Source organism: Eutrema salsugineum, unplaced genomic scaffold (assembly GCF_000478725.1).
Source record: "Eutrema salsugineum unplaced genomic scaffold, Eutsalg1_0 scaffold_2, whole genome shotgun sequence".
NCBI lineage: Eukaryota > Viridiplantae > Streptophyta > Magnoliopsida > Brassicales > Brassicaceae > Eutrema > Eutrema salsugineum.
In genome coordinates this window covers 11362328-11382168 of record NW_006256829.1, presented here as the reverse complement: position 1 = coordinate 11382168, position 19841 = coordinate 11362328, and the positions used below count along the sequence as shown (strand labels likewise).

At 34.3% G+C, this 19841-nt stretch overlaps 3 protein-coding genes across 3 annotated transcripts; 2 read left to right on the top strand and 1 right to left on the bottom strand.

The window, feature by feature from the left end:
* Positions 1 to 2749: 2749 nt before the first annotated feature.
* LOC18016973 (protein CUP-SHAPED COTYLEDON 2) lies at positions 2750 to 4666 on the bottom strand. The gene is made up of 3 exons (XM_006401578.2): positions 4477 to 4666; positions 4101 to 4384; positions 2750 to 3467 (listed from the first exon to the last, which is right to left on the bottom strand). Exons 1-3 carry the CDS (start codon positions 4664 to 4666, stop codon positions 2829 to 2831), a joined length of 1113 nt encoding a protein of 370 aa, XP_006401641.1. The 3' UTR covers positions 2750 to 2828.
* Positions 4667 to 10190: 5524 nt separating this feature from the next.
* Positions 10191 to 10673, top strand: LOC112086487. Its single transcript, XM_024155440.1, has one exon. The coding sequence runs from the start codon at positions 10191 to 10193 to the stop codon at positions 10671 to 10673; it is 483 nt and encodes a 160-aa protein (XP_024011208.1).
* A 6265-nt stretch (positions 10674 to 16938) lies between these two features.
* On the top strand, positions 16939 to 19776 carry LOC18016972 (probable aminotransferase TAT2). The gene is made up of 7 exons (XM_006401577.2): positions 16939 to 17339; positions 18096 to 18435; positions 18539 to 18757; positions 18841 to 18900; positions 18988 to 19143; positions 19229 to 19322; positions 19448 to 19776. Exons 1-7 carry the CDS (start codon positions 17071 to 17073, stop codon positions 19579 to 19581), a joined length of 1272 nt encoding a protein of 423 aa, XP_006401640.1. The 5' UTR covers positions 16939 to 17070; the 3' UTR covers positions 19582 to 19776.
* Positions 19777 to 19841: the final 65 nt, after the last annotated feature.

Genomic DNA, 19841 nt, shown 5'->3' with positions numbered 1-19841 from the left:
CCAATGTAAATTAAGTATTTTTTAATTTATAAATAAAATAACATTAAATACTTCTAAAACATCATCTTTTGTGAAACAATATTAAATCTTAAAACATTATCTATTTAGGAACAGAGGGAGTACCATTTAACATTAAATACAGGAATGATATATCGTCCAAGACCAAGTTCCGATCCCGTACGACGCGTGGATTGCCATATCCATGCACCACGCCCACTCTCTCCACTCATTAGTACGTATACACACACTGCATGCATGCGATCGTATCACGTGCCCGTAACTTCGCGGGCCAATTCCATCGACGGTAGTGCATTTGCCACTTGGCACGATGTGGAGCATCCAATTTTGTCGGGACCACAACCACCATCATCATCGTCGGAGTTTGATGTTGTTTTATTTAAAATATAATTTTTCTTTTCTTTTCGTCCCTCTCAGGTTTTGTTATTTGCTGCGAAACATGCATATTGCCATGTACTTGTATTTGAATACTTATGGTTCTTGTAATTATTGCTTGATATAAATAGAAATTTGGAGAATATTCTTGGTGGGAAGATTACAAATACTTGAAATTAGTTTTAGTCCGACAAAACAACCCTTATATTTACCTCTTTATGTAGCTAAAGCAGTATTTCTGTATGTATGCAGATACCATATATATCATTGCACCAATACAACATATATAGTACATATATACATATATATATTGGAGATTCGTCGTTGATCAGCGCAATAATGGAAAATCAATGTACATATATTTTTATCATTTGAAAGTATATATGTTTCTACGAACAAAAGAAGTGTATATGTGTATAATTCATAATACCAATGAAGGCTCCAATTTGTAATAAGTGTCTATTGGATTTCTGCCAAGTTATTGCAATGGATGGGGCGAATTTGTCAACTCTCACAACAAAACCGTTTCATTATGTCCACCATTATAAGTTCTGGTTTGGAACGGTGCAGGAAAATTAACATTGTTTTAATTTGTCCATTCGAAACGAAAAATTTGGTCCAAAACAAATTGTTAAACAGTTGGCTCAAAATGATTAATTCGATCTAACCCATTGCAACAATTCAAAATATTGTAAATTGAAAAATTCTGTTGACACATCATTAATTTGAAGTGATATAATTGACGTAATTTTGATTTTAAGTTAATCAATTTCAGCCTTTTTAATCACGTGATAACTCTATTTTTGGGCGTAATGACGTACAAAGTCAGACGTCTTTTGAAAAAGCGAAGCAAAAATTAAATCTTGTAGTCATTAATTTCAGATCAGCAGCAAAAAAAAAAAGGTTTACTAGTTAAAAGAGTAGGCCAGCTGAAGTTACTGTACTCTTTAAACATATACACATGTACATATAGTGGATAATATTTGTCAGTTCATCAGGTAAGCTGATTTTTTTTGTGTAAACTAGCTGTTTTTTATTTCTTACATTATGTTGGTCAATTTTTTAGCCAAAACCATTTGCCTTAAAAAAATTTGGAGACATCTCGACAGATGTAACCAATGGAAGCTCAAAACGTTAAGCATACATGATACATATGTATATCCCTTGGCATCATGAAAATTTGCCATTTAGCGAGACGTATATGTGAGTCTGTGACCAAAAAAAATTGTCTTATGACTAGGAGTATAGGTTGATGATGTAACAAGAGAAATAATTGATGATGGTAATGATGATGATGATGATGGTGGTACGGTGTTAAAAACATACATATATATGAATATACAATGTGTATACACGTGAAATAAAAACGCATAATGGTAAGAAACAGAGGTATTATTAATTGTGTCTCTTTCTAAAAATAGAAACATGAAAGCCATCCTTCTGAAAGTGAGGTGGACTGTTGTACAAGACCTGAACTTGAGAGTGGTCCGTTCGTCAGCATGCGCATCATAGTCATCATCCCGTTTCAATAGCAACTACTTCTTCTTTGTGACTATTTAATATTTTGGTTTACTCCAAGAACGAAGTATTTTAATTAAGTAATTAACAACATCCGAATTGATATTATATTTAATTAAGCCAAACCCAACATTGCTAGATGAAAATGACTGTAGCAAGTAAATACACCTAACTGAAGCTAGTTTTTCAGTTTTGATTGATAGACTGATTAAACCTGTGGATTATAAAATTACTTAGTTTAACAATGTGAAACTTTGTGAGTTTGTGTAAAGGTAAACGGCTGAAGCTATATTTGGCACCATACCTTTTACAAGTCAACATTAGCTAGAACAAACAAGTCTACATACACGTGTTACATTCAAGCATCTTTAATTGCATAAATTATTAGCCACATGTTACCTAATTATGGCAATCATCAAAACTCGGCGACCAACAATATTCTTTTATCATCGAAGATTCGGAATATAGTTCAATTCTGGAAACCTAGATATAACCGCCAAATCAAATCTGCAATAGCGCTTCAAGATGAAAACTAATGTACAAAAAGGCGACGGATTACTTAAATCCATTATGTCGGGTAATAATACGATTGACACAACTTTTTCACTGTCAAATATTATGGGAAATATTAAAATACGTTAAGCCATAAAAACTACAACATAATGATAACCATTACATAACGACGTTAAAGTTTAACTTATACATAACGTTTAATTAATAGTCCGGAAAACACTTATCTTGTGCACCTTATAATAAAACTAACACAGCCGGATACACTTAAAACTACATAATTAAACGATAACATGAACCTAGCTAGGGGCATTATTAAGCTCCTTGATACACACTTAGAAATATCCTAGAAAATAAAATAAAACCCTAATGGGAACAAAATTATTAGTTAACGCATCTTCTTGTAATTAGTAGTTCCATACGCAGTCAAGTCCACCATTAAGCAGACCGGCCTTGTTTTCGGTCTCTTCCGCCGCAGTCTGCAGCCAGTAATTCATTCCAGGGCCACCGTGAGAAGAAGTCAGATTCACGGAGGAGGTCATGGTCGATGCAGAAGACGATCCAAAGTAAGGTAAGTTATTGAAGTTATCTTGGAACGACCTAAGGTTAGATAGAGCCGAGACGTTTCTAGAGACGAAACGAGGAAAAGGGTCAAACCCTGACGACGCATCAAACGAAGGCGGTAGAAGATGGTTGAATGAGTCAACGTTAACATCTAAGCCCAAGGCAGTAGAAGTAGTGGCAGTGGAGAAACAGGACACGTGCTCGGTTAATGCGGTGGCTGTGGCGGTTGTGTTGGTGCTACGGCCGTCGTATGAGCAGCTGCTATCGGTGTAGCCGAGGGTTGTGGTGTGGTCAAGGAGAGGAGGGAGTGAGACGGAGGATGGAGAGCTTGGTTGCCCTCGGTAGTTTCTCGAGATGTTTGAGGGTACTTTCGTCTTTTTAGACCCACTGCTTACGCTAACACTAGCTCCTCCTCCTCCTGCTGAGGCTCCGGTATTGGCTAAACCGGTTTTCTTGAAAACCCTAGAGATCACCCATTCGTCCTGAGGGAATAAATTGAAATTTGTAAATATTTATGTAATGTTGAGAAAGTCAATGTTAGATCTTGGAGATAATGAGAGTGAAGATTAAAAAAAACCATGGTGAAAAAGCTTGCATAGAGAGAATGTACATTGGTTACTGCAATGAATATGAAAAACTTAAGTGAATTTAATAAATAAAAAATTACTGAGATTTTCATTAAAGATTTCTAGGTCAGAAAATCCTGGAGATGGGTTCACATTGGATTTGGGTTTAGCATAGAGATTTCCAAAAGTAGGGAAAGCTAAGATGGGAGAGAAAGTATTATTTTGTATGATCAAAACTACTAATAATTCTTACTTTAGGAAACCACCATTCTAATTGAAATCCCAATAAATAAAAACACCAGATCTTTTCTATTTTATGATCTATGATGCTCTCACTATAACCCTAATAAATAGCCATGCTTTTTCAGCCATCAATATTTAATGCAGAAAAAGGCAAAACAAAAACTCAACGTCACCGACTATGTCACTCTTGAACAAAAAAAATGGAAAGACTAAAGCTTATCATTCAAAGGAAAAACAGGATTTAAATATATTTAATACACGGAGCACAAAAATATATATATATATATATATATGTATTTAAAATACCTTTGAGCTTCTGGAGATGAAATGGTAAGAGAATTTGCCTTCAAGACGGTATTCATGCATAACCCAATTACTCTTCTCTCCTTTTGGAGCTCTTCCTTTGTAGAAGACAAGAGTCTTCTTCATCCCAACAAGTGCACATGTCTTTGAACTATAAATCTCTCTGTCTTTTCCTGTAGCTTTCCAGTAACCAGCCTCCGTTGCTCTGTTCGTTCTCAGTCCTGTCGGATATTTCCGGTCACGGAGGCTAAAAAAGTACCATTCTTTCTCTCCCATCTTAGCTTTCCCTAAAATACATGAAAAGTAAGAGACTTTCAGAACCTTGATTACAACAAGTATATGTAAATTTAGTTTTAGTTGGTTTGTGTTTTTTTATTACCGGGAAGTTGCCAAGGCTCGCACTTGTTGAGATCAACTTCTGCGATGGCACGGCTTGAGAAGCAACCGTCGAGGACCTTGCGGAGGAGGTAGTGAGTGATGAGCTCTTCGTCGGTCGGATGAAACCTGAAACCCGGCGGAAGATATTGGCTGTCTCCGCCGTGGTCGTAGTGGTAATATGGAATGTCCATGAAGAAAAGATCTTAAACTTTTTTGGAAAAGAGAAATATTAAACCCTAAGGAGCCTCAAAATGTTTTGGAGAGGAGAATGCATAAACATATGAATATAATGGATGGTTCTTGAGTAAGGACGTGGTTATATTGTGGATGGATATTGTTTATTTTGTTTATTTTTGTACATTGGGATTTGATAAATTAAAAACGGCGAAATAGAGGAAACTTTTTTTATATTGTAGTTAAAGTAAAGTAAATAAAAAGTCGTAGAGATAATAATTATAATAAAAAAGACAGGTACGTCTACTCTTTCATAGGAATCTGTGGTTTTCTCTGCCTTGTCTTGTAGTAAAGAGAGCAAAGCCAAAGCAGATTATTACATCATTATTTGTGTTTATCGATATATTTTGTTTTTATAGACTCGAGATTTTAATTTATAAAACGGAATTTAAATTAATCATGAAACGTCCGTATTTTTTCCTCATTAAATTATTAAAGAAACGAGGAATGGGCTCTTGTTATTATCTGAGTATGCGTGCGTGCATGAGAAAAAGTGCAGTGGTATTCTCTGTCAGTGATGAAAATAAAAGTGGATGCAGATTGTTTTTTTTATTTATTTATTAATCTTTTTATTTTGTCTACAATCTTGATTTTTTTTTATTATTATGCGTTTGGGATACATTATTATTTATTGTACATACAACGACTAATCGAAATAATAGTATTATAGTAATGGACACATTATTAGACATATACACTAGTTATTTGGAAAACGAAGAGTTTCCATTATATTTTTAACAAAAAAATGGATATTATATCGATAAGGCTGTTTCAAATCTTGGAGTGTCAGTACAGTACATGATTAATTTATCAAAAAAATTGACAGAGACTTCGTTACTACACGCCACCACCTTCTCCACCTTTCACCTCTCTCTCTCACTATCTTTTTTTATCTTGATTTTGTTTTCATTTTTTGGGTCTTGTGATGAGTTTTTTAATTATGTTTAGGGCTTCAAGTTTGTAGGATCAGCAAGATAGGATCAAATTCCATTTTTGAGTTATATGAATTTTGTCATTGCAGCGTGATTTATGATTTAAGATTGAACAGTAATTGAATCAAACAGTAACAGACTTACATGTATACCAATTACCACATCAAAAATGATGCAGCCTTTTTTTTAGAGTTTTCTTAATTATATATATATATATATATATATATATATATATATATTTTGTTTGGTTATACTAATAGTTTTCGTAGAATATTCTATATGTACATTTTAATGGTAGTGATCAAAATACAATACATCACATTTTCATTTGGTTGGATTTTGTTAGATGCATACTTATAAATATTATTGAAATATTACTGATTCAATTAGTTTCTATTATGCATCTAAGGAAGTGGCAATGGATTGCATGTTAAAGAAAAGTTTTGCTAAAAAAAATAAAGTTGAGCTCAAACAAAATGGCGAAAATTTAACTACTTCTGTTCTTTTTTGTTAACATTTTTACACCATCAACCTCAACGCGTGGATAGTCTAAAGATAAATTAACGTTCGACCAACCAAACCGTAATATGTTGCGACTAAGGGCATTTCCAACCTACCTCTATTAGATTATGTTTTAACCCACCTCTATTTTCACTTCTAAAATAGAAATTGCTATTTTTTCTCCAAATATAGAGGAATTCTATTTTTCCCTCTATAATAGAGATGAACTTTTTTATTTGTAAAATAATCCTTTAACTTTTAAATTTTTTTATTTATGCAAAAAGTATAATTTTTTTATGAATATAAATGTGATAATTTCGGTTATAGTTCAAAAAAACATATTGTATTGTTAAATATAAAAATTCTCAATGAAATTAAACTACAAAAAATAATTGCAAATTAAAAATACATAAAAATAAACGAAAATTAACAGCAATTTTTTTAATTTATGAATTTTAACTTTTAATATTATTATAATATGTTGAAATTTTCATAAAAAGTAACATAAGTGGGATTAATTTAAAAATTTTAGTAATCAAATGGTACTATCACTATAATTTATAAAAACTTTTATAAACAGTAAAATAAAAGATTAATTCACAAATTTTATTTATCAAAGTTAGTAGTATTATAATTTATGTAAGTTTTTATTAAAAAAAAATAAGTGAGGTAAATTCATAAACTTTATTAAGAAAAAGTGTTAAGAACAAATAACAAATAAAATATATTGAAAATATTCTTTTTTAGAGGGAAAAATAGAGGTAACTATTGGAGACAAATGCACCTCTATTTTAGAGTTTTTCTATTTTAGAAGAAAAAATAGAAGCATCGGAAATGGTCTAAGGGAGGAGATGTGATTATCTCAGTTCATATAATCGATTATCAATTGAATCTAGCTATAAAGAATATATATATATATATATCCAATTGCTTTTCAGAAAGTTTGAAAAGAGAAACTAAAAAAATTCCATCTCTTTATTCATCTTTTTCATACTTTCTGCTTTCACATGCAACACCATGTCTAAATCAAAATCTAAAGCTTCTAAAGCTATCATCCTCAGACTATAACAAACATTTTTTATCGTATGTAGAAAAGTCAGCTGGTAAACTTAATCGAAACGTTGACGTGGTTTCGATTGTTGAAAAAAAAACATTTACGTGGTTTCGAGATATGAAAAAGTTTTGTAATGCATGTGTAAAAGTAATAATTATACATTAAAATCATTATCAGAGACATGCTAATACTATTACACCTGCTACTACTGTTTCCCTAATATTTATTGCTGTCTAGAAATTTCAGGTCTATCTATATTTCTGTTTAGACATATATCAGCAAATGACAGTAACTAAATCTAATTAATAAGATCCTTTCATGTCTTAAATTAAACTAATATATTTATACATATACACAACATACTAAGTAAAATAGTACAAATATTAGGAGAACAAAAATTAATACCAAAAGGCAAAAGCTATATATGTGCAGATGCAATAGCATATTAGCATTAAAACTGTGATTTAAAGTATATTATCTAAGAAACTGAAAACACGCTTCATATCATGCGCCATAGTGCTAATTGTCTAAAATCGAGAACAAAGGTCCTAAAACTGAAATGCTCAGCTTGCAATATTGATATCGAATTTGGACAAATTCTTAAATTTGTTTTCGTATATTTTGAATTATTCCATTAAACACATATTTTTTCAAGTTGATTGTTTTCCTGAGCTTATTTTATTGTTTTGATTCTACCTAAAATATTCCATTAAAATAGAAGTGTAACAAGCCTGACTTTCAAATGCTCAAAAGTCAAAACGCGTAATTGGATTTGCATTTTTTCCACAGAAAAAAAAGTGCATACCATAAGTTTTTTTTTGTTTTTGAATATTTTCTGTTTTCTCTATCATTTATTACCAACATTTGATTGATTTTTAAAGAGGTGAGGCTAAGGGTATGGGGTTAAATTTTAATAAGTGCAAAAGCAAATGAACATGGCAATAATAAAAATATTTGACGTATGAAGGCCAATAATAAATAATGATAGCATAATAAATGCAGGGGGGTTAACACAGTATTTAGCAAACAGTAGAAATTCCCTGGTGACCTACTCAAATGAGTAAACTAATAGCCCAATCTATGTTTAATTTTGTATGTGGTCGATATATTTTTATCAAATAAAATAATTTGCAATAATGGTCTGAGAGAGGATCTTACTTCAGATAGTCTTTGCCAAAAACAAAAACCAAATTATTTGTTTTCTCGATGGTCAAGCTCAAGCTGTCGAAGAGTAGGTGATGAGAGTAGCAGGTGAGATAGAATTATGTCACTACATGAACTCGGTCTTCTGTAATGTCTATACTGTATAACTTAATTAAAATCTATATTATATTATTCGATGATATATGTAATAATTATACCAAATAACCTCAAACTTGTTGGACTTATTTTATTAAATAATCAAATAAGTACAGTTTTCGTTAAGGGATGCATATTAATGTCGTACGCATTGACAAAACTAATTTTATCTTATTAATAAAATTTAAGCATTTTTAACGTGTTATATGATTCATAATTACATGTTACGGACATATACACATATTACGCATATACTTTTAAATATATATAAAATATAATTGTTATTTCAAAAAGAAAAGAAAAAATACATAGGTCTACATGACTACATCATGGCTGGCTGTTCTGTATTTTATAATAAATTTAATCAAAAATATGATGTTTCGTCTAATAACCATGCTATTTGATTATTTCTGTTCAATCATGTATAAATAAATCAAATGAATATCATGGAATTGTAACACATAACAAGATGTTGACTATAAAAAAAATCATATGGTTAAGAAGCATTATTGTTCACAAACATCAATAAAATGCCTACATGTTACTATAGCTACATATTTCCAAAGTTCATAGTTACTTTGAATATTGGCCCATGAATTGACATATTCATTAGATTATTTCTGTAAATAAAATTTGTGGAGATATTTGTGATTCTCTTTTTTTTTACCCTTTAGATTTTTACTATAGTCTTGCGTTGGTGATTTCCTCTTGGTCCCCTTTGATAGCCTTACACCTAAAACCTCATAGCTGTTGATGCAACGTCTCTCTTTTTTCCTTTTCTTTTGTAAGTTGATGCAACACGTCTTCACTCTTCAAAACCATATACTACAAGTACAATCCCATATATACATTTCAATTATATGTATATTGTATAGAGAAATGCTATACGTACGCAGATAGCAGAATTTGCGTATTTTCCAATATTTTTACTTTCATTTCTTAAATTGCACATCTCCTACTACAAAGAAAAAAAAGCAGCAGGACTGAAGTTACTTACTTACTTGGATTGTATTGTCTATCGAGTAACGTCGAGTTCGTGGTCCTTTCTCTTGTTTATTTATCTTATTTAAGACTGCATGGAAATATATATTTGTTGACATCAGATTGCATGCTTATTTAACTTCAGATTAATCCGGTTTATTTTATCTGTAATAGACAAATAGTATAGAACTAGAATCAATATCGGAACCATTCCAAATATGGAGGCTAACCGGTACTTTTTCTGAAACTGCTCCGGGTTGCAGTATATCTTTAATTGGCTATACTTCTTTGCTTTTATTTCTTAAAATTAATTTTTTGTTTAACCTTTATATATAATTATGTAATGTTTCAAATATTGTAGGATGTACTTTATTTATGGGAAAATTCCTGAAAAATATACCAACTTATTTTTCTTTGGACGTTTAATACACAAACTATTTTGGTTGGATGAAATATACACAGATTATATAATAACTGAACTTTAATACACGATGTTTTGAATTCCGAAAGTTTGACACCGATTCTCTTAACCCCGTTAATCTGTTTAACAGATAATATTAACACCGTTTAGTTTTCAAAAACACCGTTTAAGGATAAAAAAAAACGTGGGTTTATTAAGAGAAAAAAGACACTAGATACCCTTCTACTTTTTTCCCCCAAATCAAACTAAAGAACCCTAATTTGAGTCTTCTCTCTCTCAACCTAAAATCGAAAATGGAAAGCCAAAATTCAGGGTCAGATGCGAACTCTCTCTGTCAGAGCTTTAACCAGAAGAATGATGGTCCTCTCTGTCACTGCAGCAGACCGACTTGGATGTCTAAATCATGGACAGACGAAAATCCGGGGAGAAGATTTTTCAAATGCAATGTTCATGGATTTTTGACTTGGGCAGATAAAGAGAAGCCAAATGGGTGGCAGAAGGTGAGTTTATTGGAAGCCCGAGATCAGATTCGTCGGCTAAAAGAAGAAATTAAAGATCTTAGAGAAGTGAAACAACAAGGTTTAAGTGCAACCACAGGTGACTCAGTCATGGTGAAATCGGAAACATGGAAGAAGAACTATGAAGAGATGAAGAAGCTTGAACACGAAGCTATGGCATCCAAAGAAAGGGAAAAATTGCTCCGCCAATTTGTGGTACTTTCGTGGGGTGGATTCATCATAGTTACGGCTATGATCATTAAAATGTCGAAGACTTAGCTTTGTAGTTTGAATGTTAAGTTGTTCCTTTCTGTTTGGTTTTAATGGTTTAAGTTGAACTCTTGTGTTGTTGTTTGGAATCCCTTGTAATGGTTTTTGTTTTGTTGAATGCATTGCCAGTGTTTTCTAATGCATCTGAAGCTTCACTAGAGGTGTAAAGGAAAGAAATGAACAAAAATTGAAAAAGAAACCAAACATAAGAACCATAACAGAGTGCATACATAGAAGCCATTACCGAGTGATACATGCTTAAAATAGCATTTTGTTCCAAAACAAGAGTGCATAAATATAAGTCATAACCGAAGAAGGCTGTTGCTTAAAACAGCATTCACCTCCAAAATAAGAGAATTAAGTCCAAAAACCACACCAAACAAAGATAGAGATGATCCTAAAAATGTTAAACCAAAGATAGAAATGATCCTACAACCAAGGAGCGCGAGGAGGTGGTTGTGATGATGAAGGAGCTCGAGTTGGTACTTGTGATGATGAAGGAGCTGGAAGAGGTGGTTGGGACGATGAAGGAGCTCGAGGTCGAGGTGCTTGCGATGTTGAAGGTGCTTGGCTTGTTGAAGGATATCGAGGAGGAGGTGCTCGTGGAGGTGGACCAGTCATATCAACTGCCCTTGATCCCCAAACGTCGAAGACCTGACCCGAAAATAGAGTAATGTAACACCCATAACCTCTAGGAATAGTAGGTTGACCACAACCTCGAGGACGGTTTCCACGGCCTCGCGGGCGACCTCTACCACGCCCACGGACTCCAGAATTTGCTGCAGGTGGAGCAGTTGAAGGCTGTTGTTCGGAAGAAGCTTGTGTAGACGTGGAAGCACCTGGTGTTGATTGGCTTGCAGCTCTCCTCCTTTTGGGTGCATTTTCGATGCTCCATGGATCAACCTAGGCAAAAACCAATAGAACCCATACACAGCTTGTCAAAATGAAATAGAACTATAAGTTCGATACATAAAACATACCACAGTAGTCTTCCGAGGTCTTCCTCTTTTCCGTTTAGGAGCTGTGTTAACTACAGGTGCATTCTTACAAGTCCCTATGTTATGGCCAGTTTGCTTGCAGTTGCTACAGGTCATAGTCCTTCCCCCTCTTGTGACTTTGGTAGGATTTGTAGAAGACTCATGTGCCTCTTTAATCCGATCATACTTTTTGGGTCGTCCAGGCATTCTTCTTTTCTCAGGGATTTGAATCGGATCTTTTCCTGTCTTTTCCCACATTCTATCTCCATTTACGGGCTTGATGTTGTCTTTGTAAGTATCTTGCCACTTTGATGTCAAGTAGTATGAATCCACAAAGCTGAAAAACAAAAAAACAAAATGCCTTGTAAATTCAGTTAACATATAAACAAAGCTGAAAACAAAAAACAAATAATACCAAACATTACTTACTCTTCTGGATCACGGTTATGTTCGGTGATGACATAAATGGCATGACGGCAAGGAATTCCGGTGAGATCCCATTTGTTACAAGCACAATGCTTGTCTGGAAGACACACCTCGTAGCTCTGATCATGCTCTAGCACCTCATACACGTTTTCACTACTTGTGATAACTGTGCAATACTTACTGTCTTGGCGGTTTTGCTTGAAGATCTCCATAATATTGGGTGGAAATTTAGTGGCACACTTCGAAGTCTTGACACGCCTCCGGGCTATACGCTTCATAGCTAACCTCCTTATCTCCTCAAGCATGTTTATGAGTGGCAATTTTCGAGCTTCTTTGATAGTTCGGTTGAAACTCTCGGACAAATTATTACAAACATCCTCACACCTGGCATGATTACCAAACCAAGCCCTCGACCAAGTCTTAGGATCTATTCGCTGAAGATCTTTAAATGCATCTTCATCAAAGGCCTTCAAAGCATCCATATTGTAGTTATGATCACCAACCGATGAGCTGTATGCTATTGCCCAAAAATAATCCTCATACTCATGTTGGCCGTAAACTTTCCTCCAGTTGGCATATATATGTCGAGCACAATGCCTATGTTCTGCATTTGGTAGGAGATCTACAACAGCATTGATCAGACCTTTTTGTTTGTCAGAGATCACCGTGAATCCATTCCCCACTCCCAAGTCAAGGTCAGTCTTCAATTTGTCAACGAACCACGCCCAAGAATCGTTATCCTCTACTCGAACAATAGCCCAAGCTATGGGATAGATTCTGTTATCAGCGTCTCTTCCGACTGCAGCCAAAATCTCGCCCTTCAACTCCCATTTCATAAACGACCCATCAAGCCCAATGATTGGTCGACAAGACCTTTTCCAACTATTTCTCAAATTTGCAAAGCAAATATAGAACCTATCGAAGACAGCCTTCCCATCAGCTCGCGGAAGAGTAACAATCTCTGTAGTTACACCCTCATTGCTTCTTCTAAGTTCTGCCTCATAATCCCACAACTTAGCAAATTTCTCCCTTTGAGTTTCGATTACAAAATTTAGAGCAATTCTTCTTGCCTTCTGACATATCCACTTGGATACATTGAGAGTATATCTCATCATGATCTCGTCTTTAATGTCTGTCCATTTCAGACCAGGCCTTCTCCTCGCTTCATCCTTGTATAACTTCCCAATTATCCCTTGTTTGAGCATCCGAGCTTTACTGCTCTTCATATGAGTATGTCCATCGACTTAACTCTTCACCATCCATTTCTTTATCGGCTTCTCGACTGAGCAATATATACGCCAGGGACATGTCTTATTCGTACATATTGCTCCTAACTTATTCTTCTCCCACCGACACAGAATGACGTCAAAGTTAGTTTTCAAGACATACCTTAGTAGTTGGTCTTTAAACTCTTCACCACTTCTGAAAGTCTGCATTAACCACAGGTAAGGTTCCTTCTCGTTACTGTATGAAGCTCTAGATTTCTGCGTTTCCTTTCTACTGAAATCTTCCCATTCATCGTCGGTATCCACAGCAGGTTCTGGTCTGTCAGCATCCTTACATTGTCTCTCCATTTCAGCTTCATCATCGAATGCAGACTCCACATCAGGTTGTCCGGTATTGTTGTATACTTCCCCGGCAGCTCCATCACCTTCACCAAACACTTCACCGACAGGTTCAAGCACTTCCACGATGGCTCCACTAAATCCACCAAACACTTCACCATCACCAACATCGTCTCTAAGCCTGATTTCTTTAAAAAACTCCTCAACCCTTGGATCATCTGCTCTTTCTTGCACAATTTCTTCTTCTGCTTCCTCAACACCAGCATTTTCATTTGCATTGTTGTTAACATCATCATCATCAGAATCAGACTCTTCTCTCTCATTTTCCTTATCATCAACGGCTTTGTTGTTAACATCATCATCATCAGAATCAGACTCTTCTCTCTCATTTTCCTTATCATCAACGGCTTGTAGAGCACCAGCATCACGCCCTTTTCTCTCATTTTGATCACTTTGCGGAAGTACCACTTGCTCGAGGAACAAATCAATTTCCCCTCCTTTCATAGCTACAGCACACATTTCTAGGATCTCTGCATCAGAACTGAGATAGAAGATAGCCTTACATGATTCCATTTCTGCCTCTGGGAGCTTGTACCAAACTTGTTCCACCGCACCACCTCCTAACCCGTGCTCTTCACAGAATTCTTCAAAAATCGACCATGTCATGTAATCTGGATCAACCACTAACCTTTTCTTCACGGATCCTCCCTCGTATGTCCACTTACTCTCACTCGAATGCATAAGTCCTCCATAGTACAGATTCACCTTGAAAGTGTCACTGCAACATTGAAGATAAAAGGGTAAATCAAAGCAAATTCATGCATCAATCTAAACCCTATAACAATATCGAACCAGAAAACACGCACACGACATCAAAAATCGATTTCCTACCTCATTGTCTCGAACTGTTCGTTTCACGACTTCAGGACTTCGTCTCTTCTCGGTTCTCTCTAAATCATATCGCGTCGACTTTGAATTCGTGGATGGATTTCGATAATGTGGATTAGGATTCGTAATTCGATTTGGGGAAAAATCGATTTCGGTTTCTAGGGTTCTTTAGTTTGATTTGGGGGAAAAAAGTAGAAGGGTATCTAGTGTCTTTTTTCTCTTAATAAACCCACATTTTTTTATCCTTAAACGGTGTTTTTGAAAACTAAACGGTGTTAATATTATCTGTTAAATAGATTAACGGGGTTAAGAGAATCGGTGTCAAACTTTCGGAATTCAAAACATTGTGTATTAAAGTTCAGTTATTATATAATCTGTGTATATTTTATCCAACCAAAATAGTTTGTGTATTAAACGTCCAAAGAAAAATAAGTCGGTGTATTTTTCAGGAATTTTCCCTTTATTTATCTAAAGGTGAGTTATATTTTTGTGCAAACACATGTGTTGAAAAAACAGTTAAGATTTACCGGATCGAGCCTTTATAACGGACTGAAATGGTTCGATGTTCATACATAATGGCTCTAAATGGCCGTATTTAACCTTATCGCCAGGCCCATTTATCCATTGGTCCACTGGCTGGTTTGAGACTTAACCAAATTAATTTGAGTGCTGTTATGAGTGAGTTTTCTTTTGTGACATAATCGACCGAAAATAAAACTTTATCAACTTCTTCAACTAACAAAAAAAATATCCTCGATTTAATTTTTTTCGGAAACTAGTATATAACACTATATCATAGTAAAAATCAAAACAAATAAATACCCTTATGATATAACATTGATTCGATGAGTTGTGATCTTCTTGATTCGGACAGCGATTAAGAGACGAATACGAATGGCAAAAATATTTTCGTATTTGGTACGTAGGAGAGGGAGAAGACAAATGGAGCTTACGAACCAAAAGTACGACACGTAAAGATTTAGAAGAAGACGTGTGGTGAATGTAATCTCATCTTCATAATTTTTTTTTTTTTTTGGTTTTATCTTCACATGCTTTGTCTTATCATACGTGTACATTTAATCAGTTCCAAAGTCCAAACCAACCATAATAAAATCTTTTAATCGTATAATATCTTATCTACCATAAACTTTACCAAAACAAAAAAATCCTTATCTACCATAAAGATAGTGAGGTCCATTGATTTTGGAAGAATAGTGAGTCTATTTCTCTTTTAAGGTTTTTGGTTTCAATTATATTCCCAACGGTCAGATAGAATTTTTTTTCTGACGCAAGGTTATGCTTAGGACATTCAGGGGCATGGCGACCAACAGGCTTGGTTTCTAAATCTTATCCATCCAGTCCACTCGATTGGTCCGACTGTGATCTACACTAGAATTAGATAGTTTGAATTAGGTTGTATTATTGGTTCATTTTAATTTGGATTAACGTTCTGTTTTTTCACAAGAACTATTACTATGTATAACATTAAATCCCCACTAAAATTATGATCAAATCGTTTCAAATCCACACGAAATCAAAGTTGAAATCTATATCACCACAAAATAAAAGTTCAAAACCCCAATCCCCATAAAATTTGATTTTTGTTGATTTACTATCTACCAATTAATATTTTAATTTGTTGAATATTCTTCCAAACCAGAAGTTTTGTACCACTTCTAAACTTTTTTTTGGTCGTCGGACTCACATTACAGCTATTTAACTTACAACTATAGTAGATTGCTAAGTGGTCATACCAATTTTTATCATGGCTTATAAGTTATACCTTAATACCCCACCATATCTGATATGTCCAACATGCGAGATTGATGTATCAAATCAAACATATTTTCCAGAATCTTCTAGTCATTTATCGAGTTTTTTACAGATTTTATGTTGTTTTAGAGGAAAACGAGCAATTTGGGTTTGCAACAGAGAGTTGAAAGTACATTGTACAAAAGTGTCGGTTGACAAAAAAAAAAGGTGCAAAAGCTTCATAAATTTATCATTCGTTGAAAGATTTTCCATTATTGAATCAACCTCAAATTCGGACACAAGACATCCACATTTTATTAACATTTTGTTTTTCCAATCGAGAGAATGGTGAATATCTCCAAACCACACTTCATTTTGGATTTTTTTTCTTTCTAATTGTCTTATTTACTTTTGTCAGTTTTATAAAAATAATTCTATCGGATATAATACCTAGTTTATTTTATATAATTATATTATTACAAATATAAACGATGATTATTCTTTTCTAATATTTGTAATAATATAAACTAGAGAGGAGGACTAGTTGTCTGTTTTTGTGTTATTACCTTATTTCAACCACTCCTCCTAATAATAATATTATTTATCAAAGAGAAAAAACGAGTGGTGGTAAAGTTGTTAACCACTTTATTTTCTTATTTCTTTCTGCAATCTGGCAAATCTCACTCTCAAGTCTCAACACATATTCATATCAATACAAAACCCCTTTCTTGTTGCGAGTTGCACCGAAAGACTCAACCAAAATTGTATCGAGAAAAAAATAATCAGAATTAAAGAAAAATGGAGAATGGAGGATCGACGACGACGACGAGCACAACAACAATCACGATTAAAGGGATTCTGAGTTTGTTAATGGAAAGCATCCCCGAGGAAGAAGAAGAAGGAGGAAGATGCGCCGCGAAGAGAGTTATATCGCTTGGAATGGGAGACCCAACTCTGTACTCGTGTTTCCGTACAACACAAGTCTCGCTTCAAGCTGTTTCAGATTCTCTTCTCTCCAACAAGTTCCATGGTTATGCTCCCACCGTTGGTCTTCCCCAAACTCGAAGGTTATTTTCGTCTTTTCCTTCTCTCTCTCTCTCGGTCTTTTTTAATTTATTTTTTAATTTAGTTTAATGGGAGACACAAACACTTGGTAATTATTATTATTTTTAAAAGACCTGTTAAAGTGTTAAAAAAGACCTGGACAGTTGACAAAATTAAAAACGACCTGGATTATCAATAAATGAATAATTATTTAAAAAATAAATTTGCTTTCCGAATCCGAGGTCATAAAATAGATTTTTTTTTTTTTTGGATTATTTAGGCTTTTAGTTTGTTTTTACACGGCCTAGGGATTGGAAAATTGAACCGAATCTTAATTTACGTGTTGATCTGATGATTAGATAGGCAAGAAAGAACCAAAAAAAATCTGAAACTTGAAATTGTTTTTCATAGAAAATCACATGAATGATAAATTTTCCTAGAAAATCATCTCTTGTCTGATTTTTTTTTTTTTTTTTTGACGTATCTCTTGTCTGAAATCTAAATACGAAAACAAACTGAATTGAAGTACTCATTCATTTTTTTGTGTGGACAAAACTATTCCTTCAATTTTCAGATTAGAGATTTTCGTTAAACAATTCTTGTCTTGAAGCTTTTGATTGCAAGGGAGTGTTTTAATTTCTGAATCTCTATAGAAAAGACAAAAAAAAAAGCAAACAATAAGATCATTTAACCAAAAGAAAAAAAAAACAATAAGATCAATCAAAACAGAGTAAAACTAACTTGCAAACCAAGTCTCACATTCTTGTGTAATAAAACAGGGCAATCGCAGAGTATCTGTCGCGTGATCTTCCATACAAACTATCGCAGGACGATGTGTTCATCACATCGGGATGCACGCAAGCAATTGATGTAGCATTGGCAATGTTGGCTCGTCCTAGGGCAAATATAATTCTTCCAAGACCTGGTTTCCCAATCTATGAACTTTGTGCTAAGTTTAGACATCTCGAGGTTCGCTACGTCGATCTTCTTCCAGAAAACGGATGGGAGATCGATCTTGATGCTGTCGAGAGTCTTGCAGACGAAAACACAGTTGCTTTGGTTGTTATAAACCCTGGTAACCCTTGCGGGAATGTCTATAGTTACCACCATTTGATGAAGGTTAGCTTTTGACGTTTGACATGAGTAAGAAAACAGAACCAATGTTGGTTGTTGTTTGGAGTTCGATGTATACAAATCTGTGTTTTCTTTTGTGTGTCTTTAGGTTGCGGAAACAGCGAAAAAACTAGGGTTTCTTGTGATTGCTGATGAAGTTTACGGTCATCTTGCTTTTGGGAGCAAACCATTTGTGCCAATGGGTGTGTTTGGATCAATAGTTCCTGTGCTTACTCTTGGATCTTTATCAAAGAGATGGATAGTTCCTGGTTGGCGGCTCGGGTGGTTCGTGACCACTGATCCTTCTGGCTCGTTTAAAGACCCAAAGGTTAGTGATCTCTTTCAAAATCGGCTATATAGAGAGCGTGAATAAACCATTAATTACTGGTTGAACTTGTTCATTTGGATCAGATCATCGAGCGGTTTAAGAAGTACTTTGATATTCTTGGTGGACCAGCCACATTCATTCAGGTATATTTATATTAGTTAGATTCAAAAATCAACTTCTATTGTTTCTGATGATCTTCAATATAATTGTTCTTGATTGTGTTCCATTAGGCTGCAGTTCCCACGATTCTGGAACAGACGGACGAATCATTCTTCAAGAAAACGTTGAACTCGTTGAAGAACTCTTCGGATATTTGCTATGAATGGATCAAGGAGATTCCTTGCATTGATTCCTCGCAGCAGCCAGAAGGATCCATGGCAATGATGGTGAGTATATAAAGAAATTTAGAATAATGTAGACATCATAAAAAGAAATGTTCTTAAGTTTAATTTCTGTATGCATTTTGTTTAGGTTAAGTTGAATCTCTCGTTACTCGAAGATGTAAGCGATGATATCGACTTCTGTTTCAAGCTAGCTAGAGAAGAGTCAGTCATTCTTCTTCCTGGTAAGGATATTGCATGCTTCAATCTCCTATCATGGATTTTTACATTTTAAGAGTCGTTTTTTTTTTTTTTTTTTTTTTTTTAATATATATATATTCTTTGTGTGTGGATGGATGTGGCTGAGCAGGGACTGCGGTGGGGCTAAAGAACTGGCTGAGGATAACCTTTGCGGCTGATGCATCTTCGATCGAAGAAGCTTTTAAAAGGATAAAATGTTTTTATCTTAGACATGCCAAGACTGAATCTCAACTCTATAGTTGATTTCTGATATCTGGTCTGGTCAAAATGTGATAACAGAAACAAATAAAGTTTAGTGTCTCTTTTCTATTTATAAGGTTTTTTCTTTCCATTTTATTTTTCTATTTATAGGTTTTGATATAAAACAAGCTTATTGTAATAAGGTCAACCCTAATTAAAAAAAAAAATATGTTGAAAAGAATATTTATAAACGTTTTTTACACAAATAGTTTTGAGCAGATATGTAAGTTTAAATAATTGTTGACGAAACGTGTGGAAAGCGT

Coding starts and splice junctions, on each gene's coding strand:
- LOC18016972 (XM_006401577.2), top strand. CDS start 17,071: ATGGAGAATGGAGGATCGACGACGACGACGAGCACAACAACAATCACG. Junction 17,340..18,095: donor GGTCTTCCCCAAACTCGAAG/GTTATTTTCGTC, acceptor GTAATAAAACAG/GGCAATCGCAGAGTATCTGT. Junction 19,144..19,228: donor AAGGATCCATGGCAATGATG/GTGAGTATATAA, acceptor CATTTTGTTTAG/GTTAAGTTGAATCTCTCGTT.
- LOC112086487 (XM_024155440.1), top strand. CDS start 10,191: ATGGAAAGCCAAAATTCAGGGTCAGATGCGAACTCTCTCTGTCAGAGC.
- LOC18016973 (XM_006401578.2), bottom strand. CDS start 4,666: ATGGACATTCCATATTACCACTACGACCACGGCGGAGACAGCCAATAT. Junction 4,385..4,476: donor CGAGCCTTGGCAACTTCCCG/GTAATAAAAAAA, acceptor CATGTATTTTAG/GGAAAGCTAAGATGGGAGAG. Junction 3,468..4,100: donor TCATCTCCAGAAGCTCAAAG/GTATTTTAAATA, acceptor TTATTCCCTCAG/GACGAATGGGTGATCTCTAG.